Below are 23,415 nucleotides of genomic sequence, written 5' to 3' on the forward strand. Positions count from 1 at the left end.
TTAAGCACTGGGAATGTATTTTAATTTGTCAAAATCAGAAAGATCTTAAAAGCATAATACCTTAAATTGTCAGACAAGATATGATAGATATGTCACAAAAATATAATGGCACCTCACATGTTTTCTCCTGTAAATTCTTAAAGTTCTGTTCACATGCAAGTCCAATTTTAATATGTAAAAGTTAAAGAACGTGGGTTCTGATATTGCTCTATTTCTTATTGATTTCTTGGCAAATCATAGCTATCTAATTTCTTCTGCCTTCTTATTGATTTCCAATAGGAACAACATCTTTTCATAAAGCATCAAAAATGTTGCCATTTGGTTTCAAAATGACTATAATCTTAAATAGTTTTACGTTCCTTTCAGTAAAATAATAATCATACTTAAGAATGTGAAGTCCAGATTTGTACTGGTTTTATTGGAGTCTTACCTATGTCTAGAGAGATCTGGAACTCAACAATAAATTTCTTTCATTGTCTCTTAACAGCTTATTAAATGCTGTTAAAAAAAATCTTATGTTTACATTTATCTGGCTTTAGTTATGTGCAAACTAGTTACTTCTAATACAAATGTTAACAATACAATCTTTCACTGTTCTGTAATATTTGGTTTCCCCGATGGAATTACAAATTGTGTATAATTTAATGGTAGAGTTATTTAAATGCTCAGAGCTGTCATACATTTAGAAAGCTGTAAGACAGTCATCACTGTAATTTTCATAAGGCTGCTGGGCTCGTGTAGAAAATGTGCTTTTCTATATAGAGTAAGTACTTTTTGCAGCCACCATTCTCATCTGTTGCAGTTTACTGGAATTTTCTCTTCTGCTGTGCCATTCCTTTTATGACGGAATATTTCACTGTGCTGCAGCATCTGGGAGCACAAAATGGGTGAGGATGCTGCTTCCTTGCAGGGCTGAGAGCAGGGAAATAGTCAAAGACAAAATGGATTCTCTGCTGTTCAGATGGGGAAATATCAGGCATGTTTTAGTGAGTGTGACTTGCTGTTTTTAAAGCACTGAGTTAATGCATCGAAACTTCCCTTATTAGAAGTGACATTAAAGTGATTATAATCAAAATTTTGAAAAGGTATGATGAACATTTAAAATGCTTTTATTTATGAGTCACTTATGTAGACAGTAGTGAAGAGAAATACAGATTACTGGAGATTGCAGCATAAAACAGAATCTAAAAATTGAAACAGCAAGGTTAGGGGACAATTAATACCTAACTGATGTCTGGTTTTTGGATGTTGTATGAAACAATCAAATGTCACTAGTAAAATTTATTCTCAAGTTATTAAATACTTTGGGCTATACGGCTTACAACAGAATTAAATTAGCTTAAGATGATGATTGCTCAGTCGCTTGTTGGTGAAAACACGTGTGTACTGAAGAGAACAGCTAATTTGTTTGCTTGCTTTTTGAAAGTGAACAGATGTTTTCCTCACAAAGTTCACAGAGCATTGGTGAAAAAAGGAATGTTTATTGCTAAGAGAAAACAGGTTAACTTCTATGCCTGTATATTCCAAAAGCAAAATTTATTATTGTTGTCCTTGCTTCAGGTATTCAGTAACTATTAAATGTCTCTTGGGTTTTTATTGGTACGTTACAGACAGTGACTAACAGCAACCTCAGTATTTGCAGTTACATAGATGAAACCAGTTTGCTGCTAGTTTCATATAGCCTCGTTATAAAGTAATAATTGGCACTCAAGTCAATGTTTCCTGCTGCAAAAAAAGTTGCCGTGAGGCCAGATAAGAATCTATAACTGCATGAATGTAATTAATACGTCATCTATCGCTGGCTTTAATCTGAACGTGTGAAGCAGCCTGGGATTTACGCAATGCTATTTGGCTTTTCCAACGTTGTAAATCCAGAGTGCACAGGTAAACAGAGAGAGCCGTACCACACATCTGTCTTTTCTCTTGTTGCAAGATAAAGCCAAGTAACTTAAACGCTCATTTGCAAAATTTTTAGGGTGTGCTTGGTGCATGAAATAGGCTTGGCAGGCTGGAAGGTGTGGGAGCCCTGCCTTTGCAGGGGAGCGGTTGTTCCCAGGCGTGCTGGACGAAGGCAGCGCGTTGTTCAAGAGCGGTGCAACCATCCCGAAGCGCTAATGAGTGCGGGGGGGCTGTACGAATGCCTAGTGGGTACCGAACAAGTTCAGGCGTTGAGCTTTTTAGGAAGAATGAACGATGGCTAATGATTATTTAATGACAGATCTCTGGGCTGAAAGGCACTTAGCACTCGGTGTGTACTGCAAAGCCTATTTCTCAGAGCTTCCGACAGGTTTATTTGGTCTCACCTTGAGTAGAGCAGTGCTGTATTGATTTCATTGGTGTGGGTTTAAACACACTATTGGCTTAAAATAGCACCACCTATGCAGAAGAAAATCAGTGTCTTAACCCTTAAGGCTGCCGGTAGCTGCTATGCAATGCTTTGATTGGAGGCTAACAGATTCCTGACAGGTTTTGTTATCCTGAAAGCTACCATTTTTAATTAACAAATACATTGCCATTTTTCAGTAGCGCATGTTTCAGTGTACCGCATGGTAAACTACGGGGATTTACATGTGGGCTCTGACCTCCCCGGGTCTCTGACCTGAGGTCGTCGGTGGGGTCAGACCCTTTGATTTCAGATAGGGTCTTAAATGAAAGATCTGACGAAGATGAACCTTCCCCCCCCCAGTTTTTGTAAATGTCTTGGTGGCTGCAACAGTCTCTTCTAAAAATAATACTCTATACTCACCTAATAAATATTATTATTCACCATGAGAGGTTTTATAATTCTCCTCTCTTTCGAAGTTGCTGCAGCTGGCTACCTGCATGAAACCATATTACTGGCATCACACAGGGAATATGTTATCAAAAAGTAAACCAGAAAATGTCCTGCCTTTAATAATACAAAGCTATGTGACTTACTGATGTTTAATAATTAAACTTGTCTGTTGTAAGACATCCTATGAAATATTAGAAAAAAAATTTAAACGCTTCCAGTTTTTACAGCAGTAACAATACGCCATTATTTCAAATACTTTGCTGCGGACACGAAAAGAAAATAACAAGACAGGCATTATCAAATAAATCAGCTCAGCGTGCCAATAGGGAGGAGACCTTTGTGGGAGGAAAAAAAGCAAAATGAAACAAACAAAAAACCCAACAACCAAAACCCAGCTTTTGTTTTGATTCCAGAGCAATTCTTTGCATGTCCTTACCTAAATTTATTTTCAAGTGGTGTTATCAAGTCCTCTTTCATTATCTAAACATATACATATCTCTTTTTAAAACACATGTATCTTATCAGTAAGAATAATAAAAATGTGCAGGAAAATTTCATAAATATCTTGGTTTCTTCTTATGTGGCTCTCTTCCCTATCTAATAGTTTGAAAGCAGATATCTTTATAAGACACAGCAAAAGATTTAATTTAAAATACTAATTGACACTAAAATGCCTGTACTACTTCTCTTGAGCAAATTTAATTCAAACAGTGTGCATTTGAACTATATATAGATAATACTGCAGTGTAGTTTGTTTTTAATCTTTTATAGTTCTGGTCTCAATTATAGGGATAGTAAAAAAATTGATTACAAAATGTGTTATGTCTTAATGAGCAAGCCAGTGTTTGAAATCTGTGTTTGATTCTGCATCTCATATGTGCTTCCTGGAACAGCCCAATGTGAAGTACAATGAAAACAGCAAAAATGAAAATGATAAAAAAATGCTTAATAACGATAGAAGATAAATATTAGATTTCAGCATTAGCAGTCACAGATAAGGTCTCTTTAACTTGCCACTGTATCGCCAGATTTCTGTGCTCAACCACCACGTATTGACTGTCATGGTGGCAGTCAAGTTGGAAGATAATTTTTTTTTTATGTGGGAGGAAAATAAAATTAATTTCACAAAATACCTGAGCTTTCCATCTGCACTCATGTAAATCTCAGAAATATATCGAAGACACTGGAATTGCTCTGGTTTATAAAAGGTAAGGGCCACAACTTCAGGAATGTGTCAGTTTTCCATAGTTGCAGATATTTTTTCACTATCAATGAACAAAAGACTGAAAACAGGAATAAGTTGCTCCAAAGAAAAAGCTTTATATATTTGCCTCTTTCTTGTAAGTGGCGGGAGAATGAGTGCGTAAGTTAAATCTTGACAAAGGTGGCTTTAACTTCGGCAAGCGCTGGGCAGCTCACGGTGGCGTATTTCACCCGGGTGTATGTCCTTTCACAAGTTTTCTTTACACGTTATTTTATCAGAAGAGGTCTTTCCGTGGTACTCAGCGCTAGCTTTAGTACCAGCGTTCTGAGTGCATGTAGTGACCGAGGAAATAAGGAAGGACGTTGTGAGACCTTGCTGCCTTGGGGATGGGCTGACGGGGCTTCCTGGGAGAAGTTCCCGAGCTTCCCGTTGGCGTTGGCACTTCCAGGCAGGAACTTCAGCTCCCCAGCAGAGGCTGTGCACAGCGGGAAAGAGTCAAAGAAAAGGTAGCCTCAGACACAGATTTATTTTTCCTTCTATTGGACCAAATTTTCTCATGTGTGTGGCATTTACACTCTGATAGTAGGAACAAATAACGTTTAAGAAAATGTAACTTGAATTTCCAGAAGTGTATTTAGCAAAGACCACTTGTATGTGAAAGACCCGCATCCAAAATCCACGCTGTCTTTTTGGGGTGTGGTGGGGTTTTTTGTTTGCTTTTTTTTGTTGCTGCTGCTGTTGTTGCTATGATGGGAGGGTGCTTAATTTTCTTAAAAAACAAGGCGGTTATTCCAAACTAAGCCAAACCGCAGAGATGAGAAGAAACTGTATGGAGTCACTTAATATTTTTTAGTGTATATTGAGAGTAAGCTGCAAGGAGCTCAATCAGGTGAGATGGGTCAGAGCCCTGCTCAGCTCCGCGCTGGGGCTGCTGCCTCTCCCCACCCAGAGCATCCCTCGCCGCTTTCTGTGCTGGGCTCACGAGGACCCTTCTCTGCTGTGCCAGTGGAGGGAGCTGTGTATATAGGAATGGCTACACTTTCAAGCAATCAAAATACTTTTAATAATGTGAGGTTAGTAATGAGTAACCACAGTTTTCATAAGGTTAGATAAAATAGATTGTTTCCTGTCTTTCCGCGTTTTCCTCGTGGTCACTTTCTGTTGTTGTTATTTCTTTATAATATTTTTCAGTTCTGATTTATTGTGAACTCGCTGGCTTTGTAAGCTTTCAGGAGGTGCTGAAATTACTGTAATTACTCTTCTGTCTATAATCTTAAAAACTAGAAATGTAGGCAAACCCATAGCATGGCTTTGACTGGTTTAAGAATCCTGAGCAGTTAAAGGTAAGTATCTCTCACAGGCACACTTAGTATATAGTTTTCTTAAATTTTTTTGCCATTTCCTTTTTCGTTCACAAGCAGAGCATTATGTAAATTTGTTTACTGTAAGAAAATAGTACAATTGACACGAAGAAATATTTTAAATTATTGACAGCCAAGGTGAATGTAAGCAAAATTGCATTTCCCCCCATAGCTCTTGTGCGTTCTTCTATAATATCCCATCTGGTACAGAGAAACATTTACAGTTGCAAATGTGAACGGTTTCGGTGGTTGTTGCCAATAAGTTCTGTCTCTACCACATTTTGGTGTGTGTTTGCTTCCTCCCTGGCATCTGATGGAAGGACTGTGAGGATTCTCTGAATTTAACTAACTATATATTTTTTCAGGCCTGAAAGAGAGAGAGGAAAAGGAAGGATGGATGGAAATCCGTATCCCAACCTGCCCAGTTACAAACCTCCCCTTCATAAATAAACAGAAAACTTGTCAAAAGAAATGCAGAGAGAGGGACTTGGCAGACAGGAGGGAAACGTGACGATGCTTTTCATGGAGTTCAGTTTGCAAGCTTTCATCTATAGATAGTGAATTCTGACTGTGTGCATTCAGTGCTGGGAAATATGAGCTGTGACAAAAATCGAGAGGGCTTTGGTTGTCGGTTTTCTTTGTACCCTTAAAATACCAGGTTGGGATGAAAGGTCTGACTTCTCCAGCACATTTGATACGAAATACATTTGTGGTCTTGAGCAAATTACTTTATTAATTTCAAATATATATTTCCAAAATTTTAGATATTTTAGCGGGCTTACGCCTGCCAAAAGCCCGCAGACCCTCGCTGTGGCGTTCCTGGTGCTGTGCATCTCTGCTGTATTTGAGCTCAGATGAGGATTCTCTCTCGGCTGTCAGAGCGTATGGCGGTGGAAATGGGGCTACTGCAACATCTTTCCTAGGTTTTTTCACTTCAAAGAATTTTATGCATGTTAAATGTTACGACTAAATCTCAGTGATTACGCTTCCATTTAAATTATTGGATGCAATTACAGCCCCATAGTTAATTGTGTTGGGTTGTTGTTCACCACGCTGTGGCTGCGTGGCTCTCCATGATGATAGCCATTTGATGGAGCTTGGCTGGGCATGGTTTTGGTGGACTGGGGCCGCCGGAGACCAGCCTTCTGTGCTCAAACCACCGCAGCAGTGCCACAGGTTCAGACAGTATGTTTGATAGTAATAAATGGGTCTGGCACCACTTCTGCGAGGCTTTGATACCTGATACAATACGGGACTACCATCAGTATGCGCCTAATAGCAGATGTGAAGTATCTGGTAGCAGTCCATCTCTCATAAAACCACCTTCAACCTTAATTCAAATCCATTGATTCCTATTCCAGTTAAACCTGGAGAAGTTAATTTGTCTTTTAATCCTTTTATTGTAAGCTAGGGTAAAATTAATTTTACCCAAGAACTGTGCAAAGCCAGTTAACATGATCTGTAGAGTTATTTAGTAAAGTGCTTCAAACTGTTAAATTTATCCTGACCTCATGGCTGCACTCTCTGACTGCTTTTTAAATGAAGTAATCAATATCTCACAGCCTTTTAAACAATTTAAACTTCTGAAATATTTTACCTATATTTTAAACACTTCATAAATATGCTTCGTGCTATCTGTAAAGCTGTCTCCTCTAAGCAGTTGTGGATGTTTAATTCTCAAAAACTGAGATATTTGAAATATTTAATATCGTCATTTTGTCTAAAGAAAACCCACCTGGGTAAATGCATGGACACGATAGGTTTCTCTTTTGGTGTGTGGATCTGGAAGTGTGTTATTTTTACAACTAAAATGTAGAACATTTTTGTCCGTTCACCAGTGTAGCTTCTGTTTTCCACATAGAGCTATTTGAGGTTATTAATTTTCTTACTGTGATAGGGTGATCAACCGTCCTGTCAAGAAAATGGATCTCTGTGTCACCCTTTAGCATGATTAAATGGAGGCACGTCGCTGTGAGAAAATACCAAATTTTCATGAGACAAATGAAACTGTAGGAAGGACTACTTTTATAGACATTATTTCATTTTAAAATCTCCCAAATGACTGTCAGTTTATTTGCAGGAAATCATTGCAATTAATTGTGTGTTTCCGCTAGTAATTAAACAAACAAAAAAAAAAAGTAAAGGCAAAAATATTTAAGGAGTTTTTTCCCTCTCATCTAGAGGTTTTGGGGAGGAATGTTTCTGGGGGGAGGGTTGGGATTTCGTTGTTTTGGGAGTTTTTTGGTTTGGTTTTTTTAGTTTCTTGGGTTTGGGTTTGTTTTTTTTTTTTTGAGGTAGAAAATCCTACACTGCAGCAGTGAGCAGGATAAAGACTATCATATGCCAGATTGCTAATGAAACACTCTAAGAATATTTCCCACCCTGTTCTGGTTGGAATTTATTGTTTGGTTAACAAAGAGTTATCTCCTTGACATCTGGGTGCTGGAGTCGCGGGGTCAGCGGTAGGAATTAGCTCAGCTGCGAGTCTACGCCGAGCGCGCAGCACCGTGCTGCTGCAGGCCTGGGAGCTTTCTCGCTGGATCCTGTATTAATTGCCGATGGAACGTATCGTCGCGTGCTGGGCAATGACAGTGCTCCTGGCTCTCCGTGGCGTGACGGAGGCGCGGGTTGAGACGGAGTTTGCGGGTGCCCGCTAGCTCCGATATTTGCTGTTTAAAGTTGCGATGCGAAAGTTCTGTTGAAGCAGGCCTCTAATTTGAAGGATGCTCTGAAATCCGTCCTGCGGCATCTCGTGAAGGGTTAACTTCATACTGCTCTAATCAAATGAAAGGCGGGCGGGGGGAGGGCGCAGCGCACCGCGTGCCCCCGTGGTTTAATTTCCTACTGGAAGCAGCACATGTGTTCGCTCTTCCTTTCTTCCTCGCCCGGGAGCTGTGGCCGGCGCGGGCGGCGCAGCCGGGGTCAGCGCCTCGCCTATTGATCAGCATCCCGCCGTCCCCTGCTCCAGCATCTGCTCCGCTGCCTGCTCCCCGCGCCTGCTGCAGCACATTAGAATAGAAATCCATAACCAGAGCTGTGCTCATCCAAGCAGGGGAAGAAACTAAATTAAATGGTATAAAACAATCTTGGATCAGGAGTTTGTGCCAATCCATCTTGATCTAAGATGTCACGCCGGGCTCTGTCTGAGCACCTGGGCTAGAGGCGGCCGCAGAGAGCAGGGAGGGAGCCGCCATCAGTCATTCGCAGCGGTGCCCTTCGGCGGGGGGCACCCCCAGGAAACGGGGTCTGCTGGGCCACGGTGTGCACGGCCGTGCACCCGCTTGCGGCCCTCGTGCTCCCCCGGCGCCGGGGAAGAGAGGCTGCAGCAAGGTGTAACGTGTGAACGGACTGTATGCAAATGTTAATGAGAAACTGGTGTCTGCAGATGGCGGGAGTGGGATAAGCGATTGCTCAACAATTAAAACTGTTACATTTTTTGCTTTGTCTGTTACAGCCCGTTTTCATCCTTCTTCCTCTGAAGGCAGTTACTATTGATTTTTTCTTTCTTTTTTTTTTTTTTCTCCCCTACCATTGTTAAGCTTTCTGTTGGTTTTCTCTCCCTTTTGGCTGGCACGTCGCTGTCGCAGCCACAGCGTGGTTGCCTGAACAAGGATGGCCTTCTAACACAGGTTCTAAAATTTGGTTAGCTTTCTTGTAGGTAATGTTTCGTTTCCTGTCGAGCCATGTGAATGTCATTAGCAGAGAGAGATGTACAGTGCGACTCGCTAATTCACCCTTCGTTAATCCATGAGCCCGATAAGTCTCATTCAGTGCCGGGTGGTGCCTTCCAACTTCTCGGCAAAGGTTTAGCGGTGGAGTGCTGTAAGAAGGATTAAGACTTCATTATTTTTGTAGAATATATGGTAGGGCGTTTCCTAGTATGCTGTGAATTAGTGTTATAGGTAAAAGTGAACTGTACTTGTCAGAGTAAATGAATACGGTATTTTCATTCCAGTCAATTTCTTCTAAGATTTTGTTTCTTTACTCCAAAAAAAAATAAACTTCATCTGCTTAGTGAAATTCAAAATCCCTGGGCTATATTGGACTAATGATGTAAATTTCAGTTTTATTTAAATTTCCTAGTACAGTGAGGTTTTTTCACTGTTTTTAAGAATGTTTGTTAAAATACCATATGTAACATTTTAGTGTACAAAAATACTAGTTTGGTTTAATGGCATATACTGTTATGCTAAAATTTAGTAAGAATCTGACTGTGATGATGGATCCTAAAACAAAAAGGTGCTTTTATATAATACAAATAAGCTATCCTAAAAAATCATCTTCTTTTAAAAAAAAAAAAAATTACAACTTGTTATGCAAATTTAAAATTAACAAGAAGCAAACCAAAAATCACCTTTCACAAAAACTAGACAAACACAGAATTCCACGAATCTTTTTTCAACTGAACAAATAAAACTAGGAGATTAGACAGTTTTGTGGTGGCTCTTTTTTTCCCCGTGAGATCTTGACAGATTTTGAAGGGTGGGTTTCATTGAAGACAGACCTTGCAATAGGTGGTATTTAGACCTTTATTGTGCATTGTAGGTTTTGAGAAGTAAAATGGAATCATCTCCACCAGCCGAAAATCCTGGTAAGGGCAGTAACAGTTCTGAAGACATGATTTAAGTTAAACGGAAACCTCTTTTATTTTCTCTGGGAGACACAATGTTGTTTGGAGTATTAAAGAACAACCCTGCTTTTGATTTTTCTCATATTTCTTATTTTTCATTTTAGGTTGTCTGTCTGGTCTCCCACAAACGAAAAAAATGTCTACATCCTATGAAGAGAGACGGAAGCAAGCCACGGCCATTGTCCTGCTGGGGGTGATCGGGGCAGAATTTGGAGCTGAAATCGAACCTCCAAAACTTCTCACTCGGCCACGTAGTTCCAGTCAAATTCCCGAGGGATTTGGTTTGACTAGCGGTGGATCAAATTATTCCTTGGCAAGGCATACGTGTGAGTAACCCAGGATACTATTTTCCCTTGCACTGGTGTTTGGGGCAGGGGGGTGGGGAGGAAGGGGTGTTATTTACATTTCGGTACAAACCGGTTCACTTAAAATATCCTCTCACTGGAAAAGGTAGATTATAAATTTTGAACGTACAATAAACAGCTCCACAATAAGAGGTTGCCAAGAAATCAGTGCTGGTAGAGCGAGTGGAATGGAGTGGTGGAGCTGGTGACTGGGTGTGGGGTTTGCAGCGGTGCTGCTGGGAGGGAGGCACCGACCGCGGCGGGGAACCAGGCCAGCGCTTTCTGGCATCAGCCAGCTCTTCTGCTGAAATTCTGACGTCCTGTATTCTCCCAGTTAAACCAAAACACTTGTGTTTAAGACTGCATTAATGTAATTCTTTCTTTTTTTTTTTTTTTTTTATCCTGAAAACATTCCTTGGGTTAGTAGAGAGAGAGGGGGGACACCATCAGTGCTAGTCCTGCCTCTTCCATTGACTAATCTTCATTTTCAGCACTTGGTAGGTCTTGCTCTTAGTGGGGTCGTTCCCCCTGTAAGTGAGCACTGGAAAGTTTTCTTACTTCACACACGTACATTTTGGGCTGTGGATCAGTAGGCTATAGAAAAACATACTTGGCAATGAGGAGAGATGAGGGCAGGGGGAAGTGTGTGAGATGTCCTATGTAAAAATCAAAGACGGGAATTTAATAGAAAATGGTGGAATTCAAGGTGTGCTGTATGAAGTGTTACATTCTGGTCCTATATCAAAGTTAGTACTGCGGTGTTGACATAATTATCCTTAGTGTGGACAGTAAACACGATCTTATTGAAGACGGTTACATATCTATGCATTGACTATTTGATGTTAATAGTGCAAAATCTACTAGAAGCAAATGCAGCTAGAGTGCCTTGGTTCATACAATTATTTTGGCCAGGTTCCTGAGCATGCTGGTATTTGTTTGTTTTATGTAGAGTCTGGCAAAAGTCCCCTTTGTCATCTCTGTAAGATCCCTCTGAAGCGCTACAGACTCGTTGCCAGTATCGCTTGAAAAGCCATCCACTATCTGGTTAGCTATAAGATAATTCCACAGCAGTGGATTTCTCCTCCTGCACTAGTTCAGTCTTCACCTGCTGCCCAAGTGCCTTTGAGGAAAAGTGAAAAAAAACAAATAATTGAAAGCCAGCATATTGTCTCAGCTCAAAGCTATTACGGGGGAGCACTGGTGGCAATGATAAAAGAGGGGGACTGTCCTTCCGTCTGGAGCCCTGGTTACGTGAGCTGTGCACGCTTACTTCCAAAGTGCGCTGTTCAGTGCCTCAAACCTGAAAATGATTTGGAGGAGCTGATTGTCTCACAGAGCAGTATTCTGTCCCTTTAGCACAAGAAGTCTTGAAGGCCTTGTCTGCCACAGCATGACTGAGGAGATGCTTTGTCTTGGTTTCATTTCTTGTGTTTCTGCTTGCTTCTACTGGAGAGTAGTCTCTCTCCCAGGGTCTCTATCAGGCTACAAAGACTGGTCAGAAAAGGTGCAAAACTCATTCTGGATTTTTCTAGTCATTTTTTACTCCCAACTCACTTTCCTATAAAATATGCAGCTAATGAGTTTCATAATGATGATAAATTTTATATTTTTGTTTTAATGAAGTGCAGGGAAAGTGCTGCCTTTTTAGTAACACGGTAATGTAATGCTATAACAATGATAGATAAACACAACTTTATTATTATACTAATAGATTAAACATATTGTGGACCATTCCCTTCTTTTGAGGTCTGTTAGCCCAAGGTGGTTTGCACCCATGCTGATAAATTCCCTTAGCCTCCAGAAAAGGTGGTGGTGTGCAGTCTGCCCACGGGGAATGGTCCATTGCCAGGCAGCCCTGAGCCCTGCCCATGACCTGTCCAGGAGGGTGTTAGCTGGCACGCCACAGCACTGAGCTAGCAGCCATTTCAGCTGACCTGTAGAAGAACATGTTCAGAAGCTCAAGAGCATCGTGGAGCACTGCTTAAGTCACTGGTGTAGGCACAGCCTACACATCTTCCACACAGTAGATGGTTGAAATTCATCTTCCATGAAGCGTGGTGCTTCTTCCACTGATTTTTGAAAGGCAAAGGAAAGGCTGGTTGAGAGAGCGCACACACAGCACAGTGCTCACATCTGAAACAAGTGCCGTCCTGGTTGTGACAGCGTGGAAATGCAGGGTTGGCTGTGCAGCACTTCACAAACCAAGCTGTATTTCTGAGAAACCTAGGGAAAGGTCTGTCATCTTCTTCAGCTGACATCCCTGTGTAACTCGTTTGTAGGTCCGCTGCTTTAGTAAACAGGACTATTCTGTCAGCCCTTTGCAAACTGAAATAAAAAGTCTGGCAGTTCTCTGCTTCCTCTCCTTTTACAGTTTCTTGCACATATACGGAACTCTGCTTTAAATACAAGTATTTTTAATTTTTTTTTAAACTAGGGTTATTGGGGGGGTTATTTTGTGTCTTTATTTGTCTTCTCGTGTTCTGCATTATTGCCCATTTTAAGTTTCTAAGCTCTTTGTCTCTGCAAACAGTATCAGGAAATGAAAGGAAGGAGAAGACTTTCCCATGTCTCTGGATGAGCCAGCACAAGGGATTGTCTGTCCTCAGGTGGACAAAACAGGTTCTTCCCTATTTTGCTGTTACAGTGCGAGGCTGAGACAGATTTCTTATCTTTCCAGACTGATATTTGGGCACAGAGTCAAAATAGACTTTGTTTGTATTCTAGAGTTTCCTAAAATAAGAGGGTGCTGACATCTTTATTAGACTCTAAGCAGTGCAGAGTGCTCTCTACATTGTTTGGAAGCTGTTGGTGATGCAGAGATCAGCTTTGTCTTCTCCAGTCTTCCAGTGGCATGCTCCACAAGTGAAATTGGTTTCATTTATGCTTCGCTTCCAAAAGGCTATGGAGCCTAATGTTGCCTAATCTTCCATGGAAAAGAAGTCAGATCATTTCCATCAACAGTGCCTTGTCTTTGCCGTTCTCACAGTTGTATAGGTCGGATGTGAGCCCGTAGTTGGTGGTGTTGCTTTGTCAGAAGCATGGCTGAGACACTTGGACCTGTCTTTGATCCTCACAAGTTCTTTCCTCCAGTGTGTATCTTTATCTATTTGCATGTTATTTTTGTTACATTAGGCTTAGGAGAGTTATAAACTCCAGCTTTGAACTCCTATTAATCATAATTTCAGAAACACTGCACAGCTGTCTGGCTGACTGATAGGTCGAAATTCAGTCTTTAATGTAGATGAAGCTTGACACGTTAAATGCTGAAAATTTAGATCAAGGCTGTAAAGTAATATCTGAAATAGGTGAAGAGCCAGAGGAAGATCAGAAATAAAGACTAGTTGGAGGAAAAAAATACAGGAGATATGCTGGGTTATACTTTTGGTTGATGATGGCATTAGCAGTAAATTTGATCTTCTTCATCACATTTTACATACAGCCCTTCCTTACTGTAAGAATTTGTTGTAAGTCAGTATTGCTCTCTTGCTGGTGTGACCTGCCCTGAACCCGCAGTACAATGTCACATTTCCACAGAGGTGAGAGGATGTTATTTCCTCAGATATTCTGCTCAAGTGGAGCATGATATGCCAGTACCTCTGACAGCAGGTATGGTATTGGGAAGAGCTTTGTTTCTGAGGCGTTTCCACCATATCCATCTGTGACGCATCTCACCTAGAGCAGGTTCTTCGGATAGCGGTGAAGTAGAAGGGTGTCAGCGTGATGCCCCAGACCGACATTTGCTGCTGGAGGTCTGCTGTGGTCTTGCATGAACCTGGTCCCCAGCAGAGCTGTGCAGGGCTTGTACCACAGCAAGGTGCCCCCAAAGGGGGACAGGGTAGGCGAAGACTCGCTGAAAATGGAGATATCGCTTGCCAGGAAACGCTGTTCTCAGGATGTTTCTTTTCTCTATATGATCGTACTTGTTAAAAGGCTATTCTTATCTTTGCTCCACATATGTAATACTGCAGAAGGAATTACTTTGACAACTGGACAGTTGTTCAGAAATTCAGTTCTTTGAACAAGAAAAAGCAAAATTCCTAGTATGCACTCAGACTTACAGTTTTTCTTTTTGATGTGTGTCCTATTATGACTTTCAGACACCATACTAAAGTACATACTGGTTATTTCTTTGTCTTCCGGCAACACAGAAAATATTTTTGGCCCTTCAGAACAGATGAAGAGTTGATAACATGTAGTCTGGTCTTGTGAAAGCTGGCTGTAGGACGTAAGTGATGGTGTGAACCAGCAACACTTAAAGAAATCACTGCTTTTCCTCCATTTCAAGTTGTATATTTGACTTGCTGGTGCTGCAGCGTGCGGTACGTGCTGACCGAAGCCCGGTGCTGGGCAGCTGCCCTGTAACCACTCCCGGAACGAGCACCGCTCACTGCCGGGGGATGCTAGGGTCGGGGAGAGCTGGGAGCTGCTCCAGCTTTCTGCTGGCCGCCTGTGTGACAGCCTTTCCAAAAACTGTCCCTGATGATGCCTCTCCTCCCCTTCAGTCTAAGGTGTGATACCTTTTTAATCATCATATTTTGTTGTCATACACTGAAACTGTATGCTGTGAGTTATCCAAAGTAACGAGAAAAATTGCATGTAGCCTAAAGCCACAATATTTTCTATTTCAAAGTAAGTTATCAAAACTGCTTCTTCATTTATACTGTTAATGCATGTGGAGTTTTTGCTGTGTAAGTTGTGCACATTGTGATTTACTCTATTTAAGAAAATAATAATTGTGATAATGCCTTTTTGAGAGGGTGGAATTCTCTAGAAATCCACGCGGTGACCTTGCCTGACATCCTGCATTAATCTCTGTTGACCTTACAAATAGTTCATGAGATATTTAATTATAAAATGCCACCCAAAGAATTTCTCATTACAGATGCACCACATCACACTTAAACTGCAGCTAATGCTGTGTTTATAAAGTTAATGGGCTGATAAATCTGAATGACTGTTCTGTCCTGAATATGAAAATACTTGATTCTGTTGTTAATGCAGTGTATTTTTCAAAGCATCTGCCATCAATATAGTTATTAATGATAAGCGTTTTGCCCTTTAACTCAGTCAGTGTCATATGCGACAGCGTGTTCACGGCCTTGAGTTATTTATATTGTTTTTGCAGGCTACATGTACAGTCTTCCTTCCAAAGCGAATTTTGGGGTTTCCACATCACATAATCCATGGCAGGTACTCCAGTTTTGCTGGTTTCTGGATTAAATAAACTAGCCAGCGGTTAGGTTCCTAACACAGACTCATGATACCATTTTTCATTTTTTAATTATGATGTCCCAAATTCATAGCAGCTGACCTTCTTGCCTGTTGGGCAGGAGGGGAAGCAAGTGAAATTTCTGGACAGAAATAGAAATAGGCCTGTCTGCATAATTGTGTAGGGTTGTACTGCCTGGTGTTAAGACACCTTTTCCATTACAGAGCCATGTTTGTGAAATGTTACACCTTTGAGCAGTTACCTTCAGACTGTTCAGCCATGTCTCTGGAAACCCTCAGCCAAAACTACTAACTCATTAGGTTAGGATGAAGAAAATATTTATTTTTCGAAGTAAATACAATTTCAATAACACTGGAAATTTAGCCGATCTATGTTTAAAGCAGGCTTTTGCCATTAAGGAAGCAGCTTTTGCGTTAGGTGTGTGTCCGCCTTGTCCTTTTCTGTCTTCTCCCAGGGATATCTGTCAAACCCGAGGATGAGGGCAGCGCTGGCAAACCTGCTGGGGGTGAGCTGGGCAGTGCGGGAATGGGGCTGAAGTGGAGGAGGGTGGGAGAGGATAAGCAGCGTGCGATGAGGATCACAGGTCAGGTCTGTAGTTCTAGTACGGGACCGTTGCCATACGAAGTGGATGAGATACTGCACATGTTATTTTCCTCAATTTTGGATTTTTGCTCTTTTGCGTTATTTACTGTCTGGTATTCAGGCTTCACCACTCAGTAGCATCTTCTAAAAGTCTCATCGCTGCAGCCTATGAATGCCTTTTCTAAGCAATATATTTATCTTTACAGTATTTCTATTGCCACTGGAGTTGTGTCTGTGTATGTTAGAGATTTACCTTTCAAGATGCGCTGTGGCTTTGCAATCCATTTTTACACATATGTAGGCACACAAAAAGTAAGCAAGCACAAGATTACTTGGGGTGTGCAGTCAGGTATTTCCTGTGTTTTGTTAAATCGGGGTTTCCAGCATTACAGATTTTTGTATGGTATCCCAAATGTATTTCATCTGAAAACAGAATTTAACACAGGATAAACTTGAGATTCTTGGTGAGCACGGGACTTTTTGCTCCATGACCTACCTTGAAACCTTTTCTAATGCCTTTTGATCCATTAGTTCTGTATTGTGAAAATATTTAAGTTGCCACTCCAGCAAGGAGGAGACAAGCCCTGTGAGGAGGAGGTTGTTCCCCGCTAATTGTATGCACCCACTGCAGAGCCGATAGGCTGAGCTTGCAGCAGCAATTAATACAGACGAGCGAGCGCTCGGGATCATCACTTACAGAAGCAATAAATCAGTTGAGCACCTGAACAGCAGCCTTTCAGAGCAAATTAGGCAAACTGGCTCAGTAACTTAATTTAAACAAAACCAAAAACACAACAGCGTGATTAAGGCAAATAACTGATTTTATTGTTCATAACGAGCCTGCTAGCAGTGTGTGCCGTTTTGTTGGCTGTATTTTTATATCAGTTATGTGCAAAGCTACTCAGATTTGCATGGATCCTGTGGTTCGTGACATTATTCTCCTTATTTGGATCTGTACGTTTCGGTCAGCATGCTGTGAAATTCAGTGTACTAGTAAGTCTAAAGTGTGCTTTTTTTTCCTTGAGTTGGTGTGCTTAGATCAGTGTCTCGAGCAGAATTTTGTCCCTGAAGGAAAAAAAAAATGGAAAAATGGTGGTTTATGAAAATCTATATCTTAGCCTCAGAGATAATATTTAGAAAAAATAGTCAATCTGTATGGCAGAAAACAGTCAATCTTTGTGGCAGATACTATGCCCTAATTTAAATCTGGTTTTTGGCTTTAGCAACAAAATCAAATCTTAAAAATTATATTCACCTTTTTCCCCAAATCCTGTAGGGGATCAATGATTTGAATTATATGTTTTTAATCAGAGATTTCTTTTTTGCATATTTAATATTCTGGCTATTGTAATGGGTCGTATCTCAACGAACTAAGGTCTCCCTTCTTTGTGTTTGGACTATGAGGAAGCCTCAGCACCAAACAAGTCCCCGTCAGTTGTGTTTTCTACCGGTCCGTACGCCTCTGTCAGTGAAGGCTCAGCTTTGAGACTGATACCCCATTTGGGGGTAATAAAAATTCAAAATACTGTATTTTTTCCTCCAACTTCAGCTTTCCGGAGTCCTGCAGGCTGCTTGGACCAGCCCCGGGTCATTCCCCAGGAGGACGTCAGACCTGCTGAGAAGTGTCTCAGTGATGGCTGTCCGTAACCGCGTTTGTGTCCATGGACATTGTCTCTATCTGCTTTCTGTTTCCAAATATTCAAGCGCATGCCCTCGTATGAAATACTGGGCAAAATGCAAACGCTTCCTCCAGAGAACGCTCATGTTTTCATCTAATGCGAAAGAAACCAAAACAGCCTGGTTTTTCCAGGCTGCTTGTGGGGCAGCAGCACTGCGGGACCCGGCGTGCCGCTGCATGCGAGCAGACAGAGCAAAGCTCCGTTAGCTGGGGCGGGGAGAGGCTAAACCCAAGGAAGGTGCCTTGGGAAGGTGCCCGAGGGAGAGCTGAGCCTGCGCGGGGCCGTGGGAGCCGCTCTGCCCACGTGAGCGATGGCAGCACCGGTGTGCGCGCCGCTGTGTGCGGGCGGAGAGGAGGCACAGACTTGTTTGACGAACACCGAGGTTGTAAATTCAAGCAGTTAAAGCTCAGCCTGGAGAAGAAAAACAAAATGTGTATGATTTTGCTGCTGGTCTGAGCGTGCCGTCCCCTAGTACCCTTTGAAAACACTGCTGATGCCACCTGAGTCAGAGTTTTTAGTTTTCTGCAGTTCTTGTGAAAATGGATGGTTGGACAGGTGTAGGGATTGTGTTGATGTCCGATGGGAAGGTACGGAGAGCACAGCCCGAGTGACTTTTAGCAGTCTGGATATATGGTGTTTTATGGTGAGAGGCAGTTACAGTGGGATTCTCTCTTTTTGGTCCAGACACAAGAACTCCCTTCTGATGTCCCAGAACCCCTTCCCCACTCTAGTCATGTCTCACTTTAGCCCCTATTTCTCCGAAATGTGCCTTGCACAACCGAGTGCCTCATGTTGCACAGGGTACCTGAGGGATCAGCCCTTTGGGGTTAGATCCGGTCCCACGACGGTGCTGTTCCCATTGCTCTTCACAGCCCCTCCTCGAGCCGGGGTGAGATACGTAACGTCGCTGAAAACCTCACAGCATTTGTGAGGTGTATAATTCCTGATTTAAGCTCTTACGACTTCAGGCTTACAACCGTGTGTTTTAATGTCCTGAGGGAAATGTTTGTACAGGAAGCAGCTGTAGCTCAAGAGGAGAATACCTGCCCAAGTAAATGTAATAATAGGCTAGTGGGATGTACCATGATTAATTTGAATGTGGTTTTATTTCCACATGTTTGCGAGTGTATATGCATTTGCACTCCTTAGGAACAGCATTTATGTAAAGAACACAGTCCAGTGGCAAGCGTTTCTCAGCGCTGAGCAGATCTGCCGGGGTTGCTCAGTGTGCCACCCCAAGGCAATAGCAGATGGTACCCACTCCATCAGCCGGGCTCGCCTCTCCTCCCTGTCTCCCAAAGGGATTGTCTTTATCAACAGTCCTTGCCTATGAGTATCTGAATATTTAAAAGCAGTTTCTGTAATACCAATTTTTGCATTTAGGTGGGAAATTCAGAAAAACATATATTCATTTTTTTGTTTATACAGCTATTCTGCTTATTTTTTATAAAGTTTATTGTCAGAGAAACAGAACTGATGCTGCCAGTACTATGCATATCTGAAGGAAGGTATAGCTTCAGTTCCAGGGACAGGTAACAAAGAGAACTGAGAGTAGGGATGCTTACCTGTTTGCTGTGCTAGATAATTCTTATATTTTGCAGCTGTGGTTCATAATTGCAATAGATGCTTTCTGGCCGCAGAGCGTTGTGATCAGGCGTATTATCTGAGATTCATTCTTTCCTTCCTGATGTGGGTGGTGAAAGGTCCTCTCTATTGGAATCTGATTACAATTTCCATTTTGCACAAATAGCCAACCGGTTGGGAGGCTGATGAAATGCGCTGAGTGCCATTGATGGCACAACAAGCAATAACAGTCTTTAGTAAGACAGATCACGCGCAAAGTCTAGATTATCGTTCCATATCGGTCACATGCGTTCTAGCGGGGATAGCTGTGCTGAAGGGAAAAGAGGAATTCTTTCCCCGAAAAAATTATTTAAAAAAATTGTAGTTTTATTTTGCTATGTTTTATATGGCTGATACATGCTCTTAAATTAATGTTACATTTAGAGTTAGTGTTTGACACGGCAGGTGAGTTGTATTTAAATGTTACAGAGGGCTTAACCAGCAAACAATAGCGTGTTTGAGGATTCCATTACATTATCTACATGCAATGTTACCAACTTAAAATATGTATTCTTCGTATGTCAAATGGGAAAACCAAAGCTACATATGCTTTTGTTGTTCAATGTCTGTATCTAAGAAAATAGTGCCCAAACATTGTCAATCAATAGTTTGCATGTTTAAAAAGAACACTTCAGAATAACTTTTTTATGAACTGCTGCTTCATAAGCTGTGACAAGTCAATAAATCAGCCTGTGCTTGCCTTTGTAATGAGCGAGATGAAGAGAAACTCAGAAACTAATTTAATTCATTGTACAAATTAATATTACTCCTTCGTTAGGGTTGCAGATGCCAAGCATCCTTACCTTAAAAGAATAGGAGAGGAATCAGTTTTACTGTCTCAGATATGTGTGATAAGAATAATCACAAACCCAGGAAAACACCTGTGAGACATTAGACTTGGCATTTTAGGAAGGAGAAATGTGGGAGAAAATATACAAAAATAATCGGCATAATATTGCTTTTGAGGCAACTAGCAGGTATTTGGATTTACAATGGATGGGTTGATTAATGCTTAGGATTATAATTATTGGAAATTATTTCTCTTAACTGTTTTGGAGTTTCTCTTGACCTTTTTTCTAATTAAGTCTTTTCTGGGAGCTTTTGCATTCATTGGGAAGAAGATGGGATTTGCTGAGTAAGAATGTGTGAAAATCATAGTTGTCTTTTTGTTGCCCTTGTTCTTCAGAGAAGTACCAGCTGCGTGTCACAACAGCAGCCAAGCAGGAGGGCTCTGATCTCAAGCTACGCTCCTGCTGCCAGAGCCACTCGAGCATTAGAAGCACAATCGCTTCGGGGTGCTGCCGGGGCTCCCCGCTTACTTCTCTGGCTCCCCGCTTACTTCTCTGTCTCTTCCCCCAGGCTCACTGTGCTACTCCAGCACGTAGCACATCGGACTGGCCTGGGGAACTCATTGCTTGAAGATGTAAGCAGGGTTAAGCATTTATGCAATAACAAGGAGTAGTGAAAACTGCAGTAAACATAGGATATGTTGAAGGCTATAACCCTTAATGCAGTCCAGGCTGCTGACAGTTAGGGAGTGGGAGCCTGGGGGGTTTTGGGCAGTTCCCCTATCTACTTGTCTACAGCAGGAACTTTTTTAATAGCTACTATATCAGTGGCTTACGGTGATAAGATTGGATGAGCAGTCTTCCGTCTAATCCAAAATGGCACGTCCTACCCTCACAGATATCTGAGTGCATATGTGTGACCATAAATTCTGAAGTGTTTTATTTTACATATACTCTATCAGTGTTATTTTCCAACTTTTCATCATATATGTGCTCTTGCGATATAGGCAGCAGAGTTGCGTCATTGTGCAACTGGCTGTATTTAGCACTTACAGTGTAAAAAAAAAAAAAAAAAATCTTGTTTAAATATATACATCCCTTGTTAACTCGAATTTCTTTAATTTTGTGTTTCGTAAGCATCTGCATTCATCTTTGAAATGTCATAGCATAGGAGCACATGATGAACTCAAACATGTATGACAAGTATCATATTGGGGTTTGTCTCTGAGATGATGGTCTGCAGCTGGTTGGAATAAATTGCTGTGGAGAACAGCAGGAAAAATTATAGAATCACAGAACAGCACAAGTTGGAAGGGACCTTGAAAAGATCACCTGATCCAACCTTTTGTGGGAAAGGGAGCCTAGATGAGATTATCTAGTACCCTCTCCAATTGCATCTTGAAAACCTCCAGCAATGGGGACTCCGCAGTGTCCCTGGGGAGGTTGTTCCAGTGATTGATTGGTCTCATTGTTAAAAAAAACAAATAAACAAAACTTTCTTATGTCAATATGAAACTTTTCACGGTACAACTTGTACCCATTGCCCCTTGTCTTCTCCATGTGGCTCCTTGTGAAGAGAGAGCCTCCGTCCTCTTTGTAGCTGCCCTTTTAAGTACTGGAACACTGTGGTGAGGTCCCCCCGAGCCTTCTCTTCTCCAGGGAGAAGAGATCCAACTCCTTCAGTCAATCCTTCAGCTAGTCCTTGGGTCCCTCGCAGCATAAAGACGATGGTGCATTGTCTAGGAGTACAATTTCAAACTGTCAAACACAGCTAGCTGCTGCCAGGGTAGCAATCCATCAGCACCGGCACTGGGTTGACACCATAGTAAGCTGGTTTGGAGATCTATGTGTTGGAAAACTAATTGCTGCTTGTGTGGTTATCTTTCTGTTGCTGTAGTTACCAGTTTAGCATAAGAGATGTTATTGCCAGAGTCTTTGTTTCAAGCTATGGCTTGAACAGGTTGTAATTCAAAATGTGTAGCAATAGCCAAAAAGAAAAGGAGCTGTTTTTACCCTATGTCCTGGCCTTTGGAGAGCTTTGATTTCATCTTCAAAACTACTCAAGTACATGCAAACATAACCCCTTGTTCCAGTAATGCCCAGCCAGTCGGGTTTTATTTTCTCCAAAGATCAATCTGGTTGAATCAATTACAGGGTTGCCCTGTAAAGAGCCTCATGACAATGACATCAGCTGCAACATAGACCCAGCTATGGGTGTGCTGCCAAAATTGAGGGGACAGGCACCTTGGGGGTGACAGAGCCTGAGGAGAAAGGCAACTTAAAATAGCTGGACTGCCCTGAGATTTTGTTGCTCACGTGGCTTTGCAGCAGTTGAGAATCTAATACACATTGTTGGTGTGGATATGTTTATGTATCAGACACCGGTGCTATGGAGAAGGTTAAGTTGTGGCCCCTGACCCCTGCAAGTTGTTGCATTGACTTGACTTATTTCGTTGATATTGTGCATCTTCCACTGTCACGTAGGTCACGAGTTGTCCAAACTGCTTAAGAAAATTAGTTGCACTTATGTGTAACAGGAGAAAACTTCTGAGATTAACATATAGTTTGGTCAGCACTGTGATGGAAAAAACAGCTACTTCCTATGAAATGATGATCATTTTTATGGAAATAGCTTTATTTAGAAAACATTATAGAATTTAGATTAAAATAAATAGTGTGGTTTAATGGAATTACGCAATTAACAGGAATGAAAATACAAAGTTTAATGCACAGTTATGACCAGAGTCCTATTGGCTTTCTCCTTCCTGCTAGATTATAAACAAATTTTGGATTAAAATAATGATAGTTTACTCTTTCTATAGCACAGTAATATAATTTCATAGTTAGAGGAAGAATGCATTTAAGCCAGCATAGTTGGGTTCTCTCCGTAAATTGAAACAAGTCTGATCTAAAACTCATTTACTGTCTTGGAACAGAATTGATCTTGCTTTCACATTTGATTCCCCCACTGCAGATTTTGAGAGGAAGAAAAATGGCATTGTTAGGTCAGTTTAACTAGGCCAGAGTTAGACAGAAAAGACTGGGAAACCAGCTATTATAAACATTTTCTTCTTTTTCCTTTGTCTCCCTTCCTAACAAATTATGCAAAATCTTACAGAATTTTAAAACAGCATAGGGGCAGCATTCGTCTGGCCCCACTTACAAATATTCTTTGCCGTCTGTTCACTTAATGTAAAA

The 23,415-nt window shown here is 41.4% G+C and overlaps 1 protein-coding gene across 5 annotated transcripts in view; it reads left to right on the top strand.

Annotated features, from left to right (window-relative positions):
- The window catches only part of WDR7 (WD repeat domain 7), a 145,752-nt gene that overhangs the window by 63,501 nt on the left and 58,836 nt on the right, over positions 1-23,415 (top strand). For all 5 annotated transcript variants that reach the window (XM_050912501.1, XM_050912502.1, XM_050912503.1 and 2 more), the window contains one exon: positions 10,076-10,297. In XM_050912501.1, the coding sequence (XP_050768458.1) occupies positions 10,076-10,297 (222 nt within the window). The remainder of the gene's footprint in view (positions 1-10,075; positions 10,298-23,415) is intronic.

The sequence above is a fragment of the Gymnogyps californianus genome, chromosome Z (assembly GCF_018139145.2).
Source record: "Gymnogyps californianus isolate 813 chromosome Z, ASM1813914v2, whole genome shotgun sequence".
Lineage (NCBI taxonomy): Eukaryota > Metazoa > Chordata > Aves > Accipitriformes > Cathartidae > Gymnogyps > Gymnogyps californianus.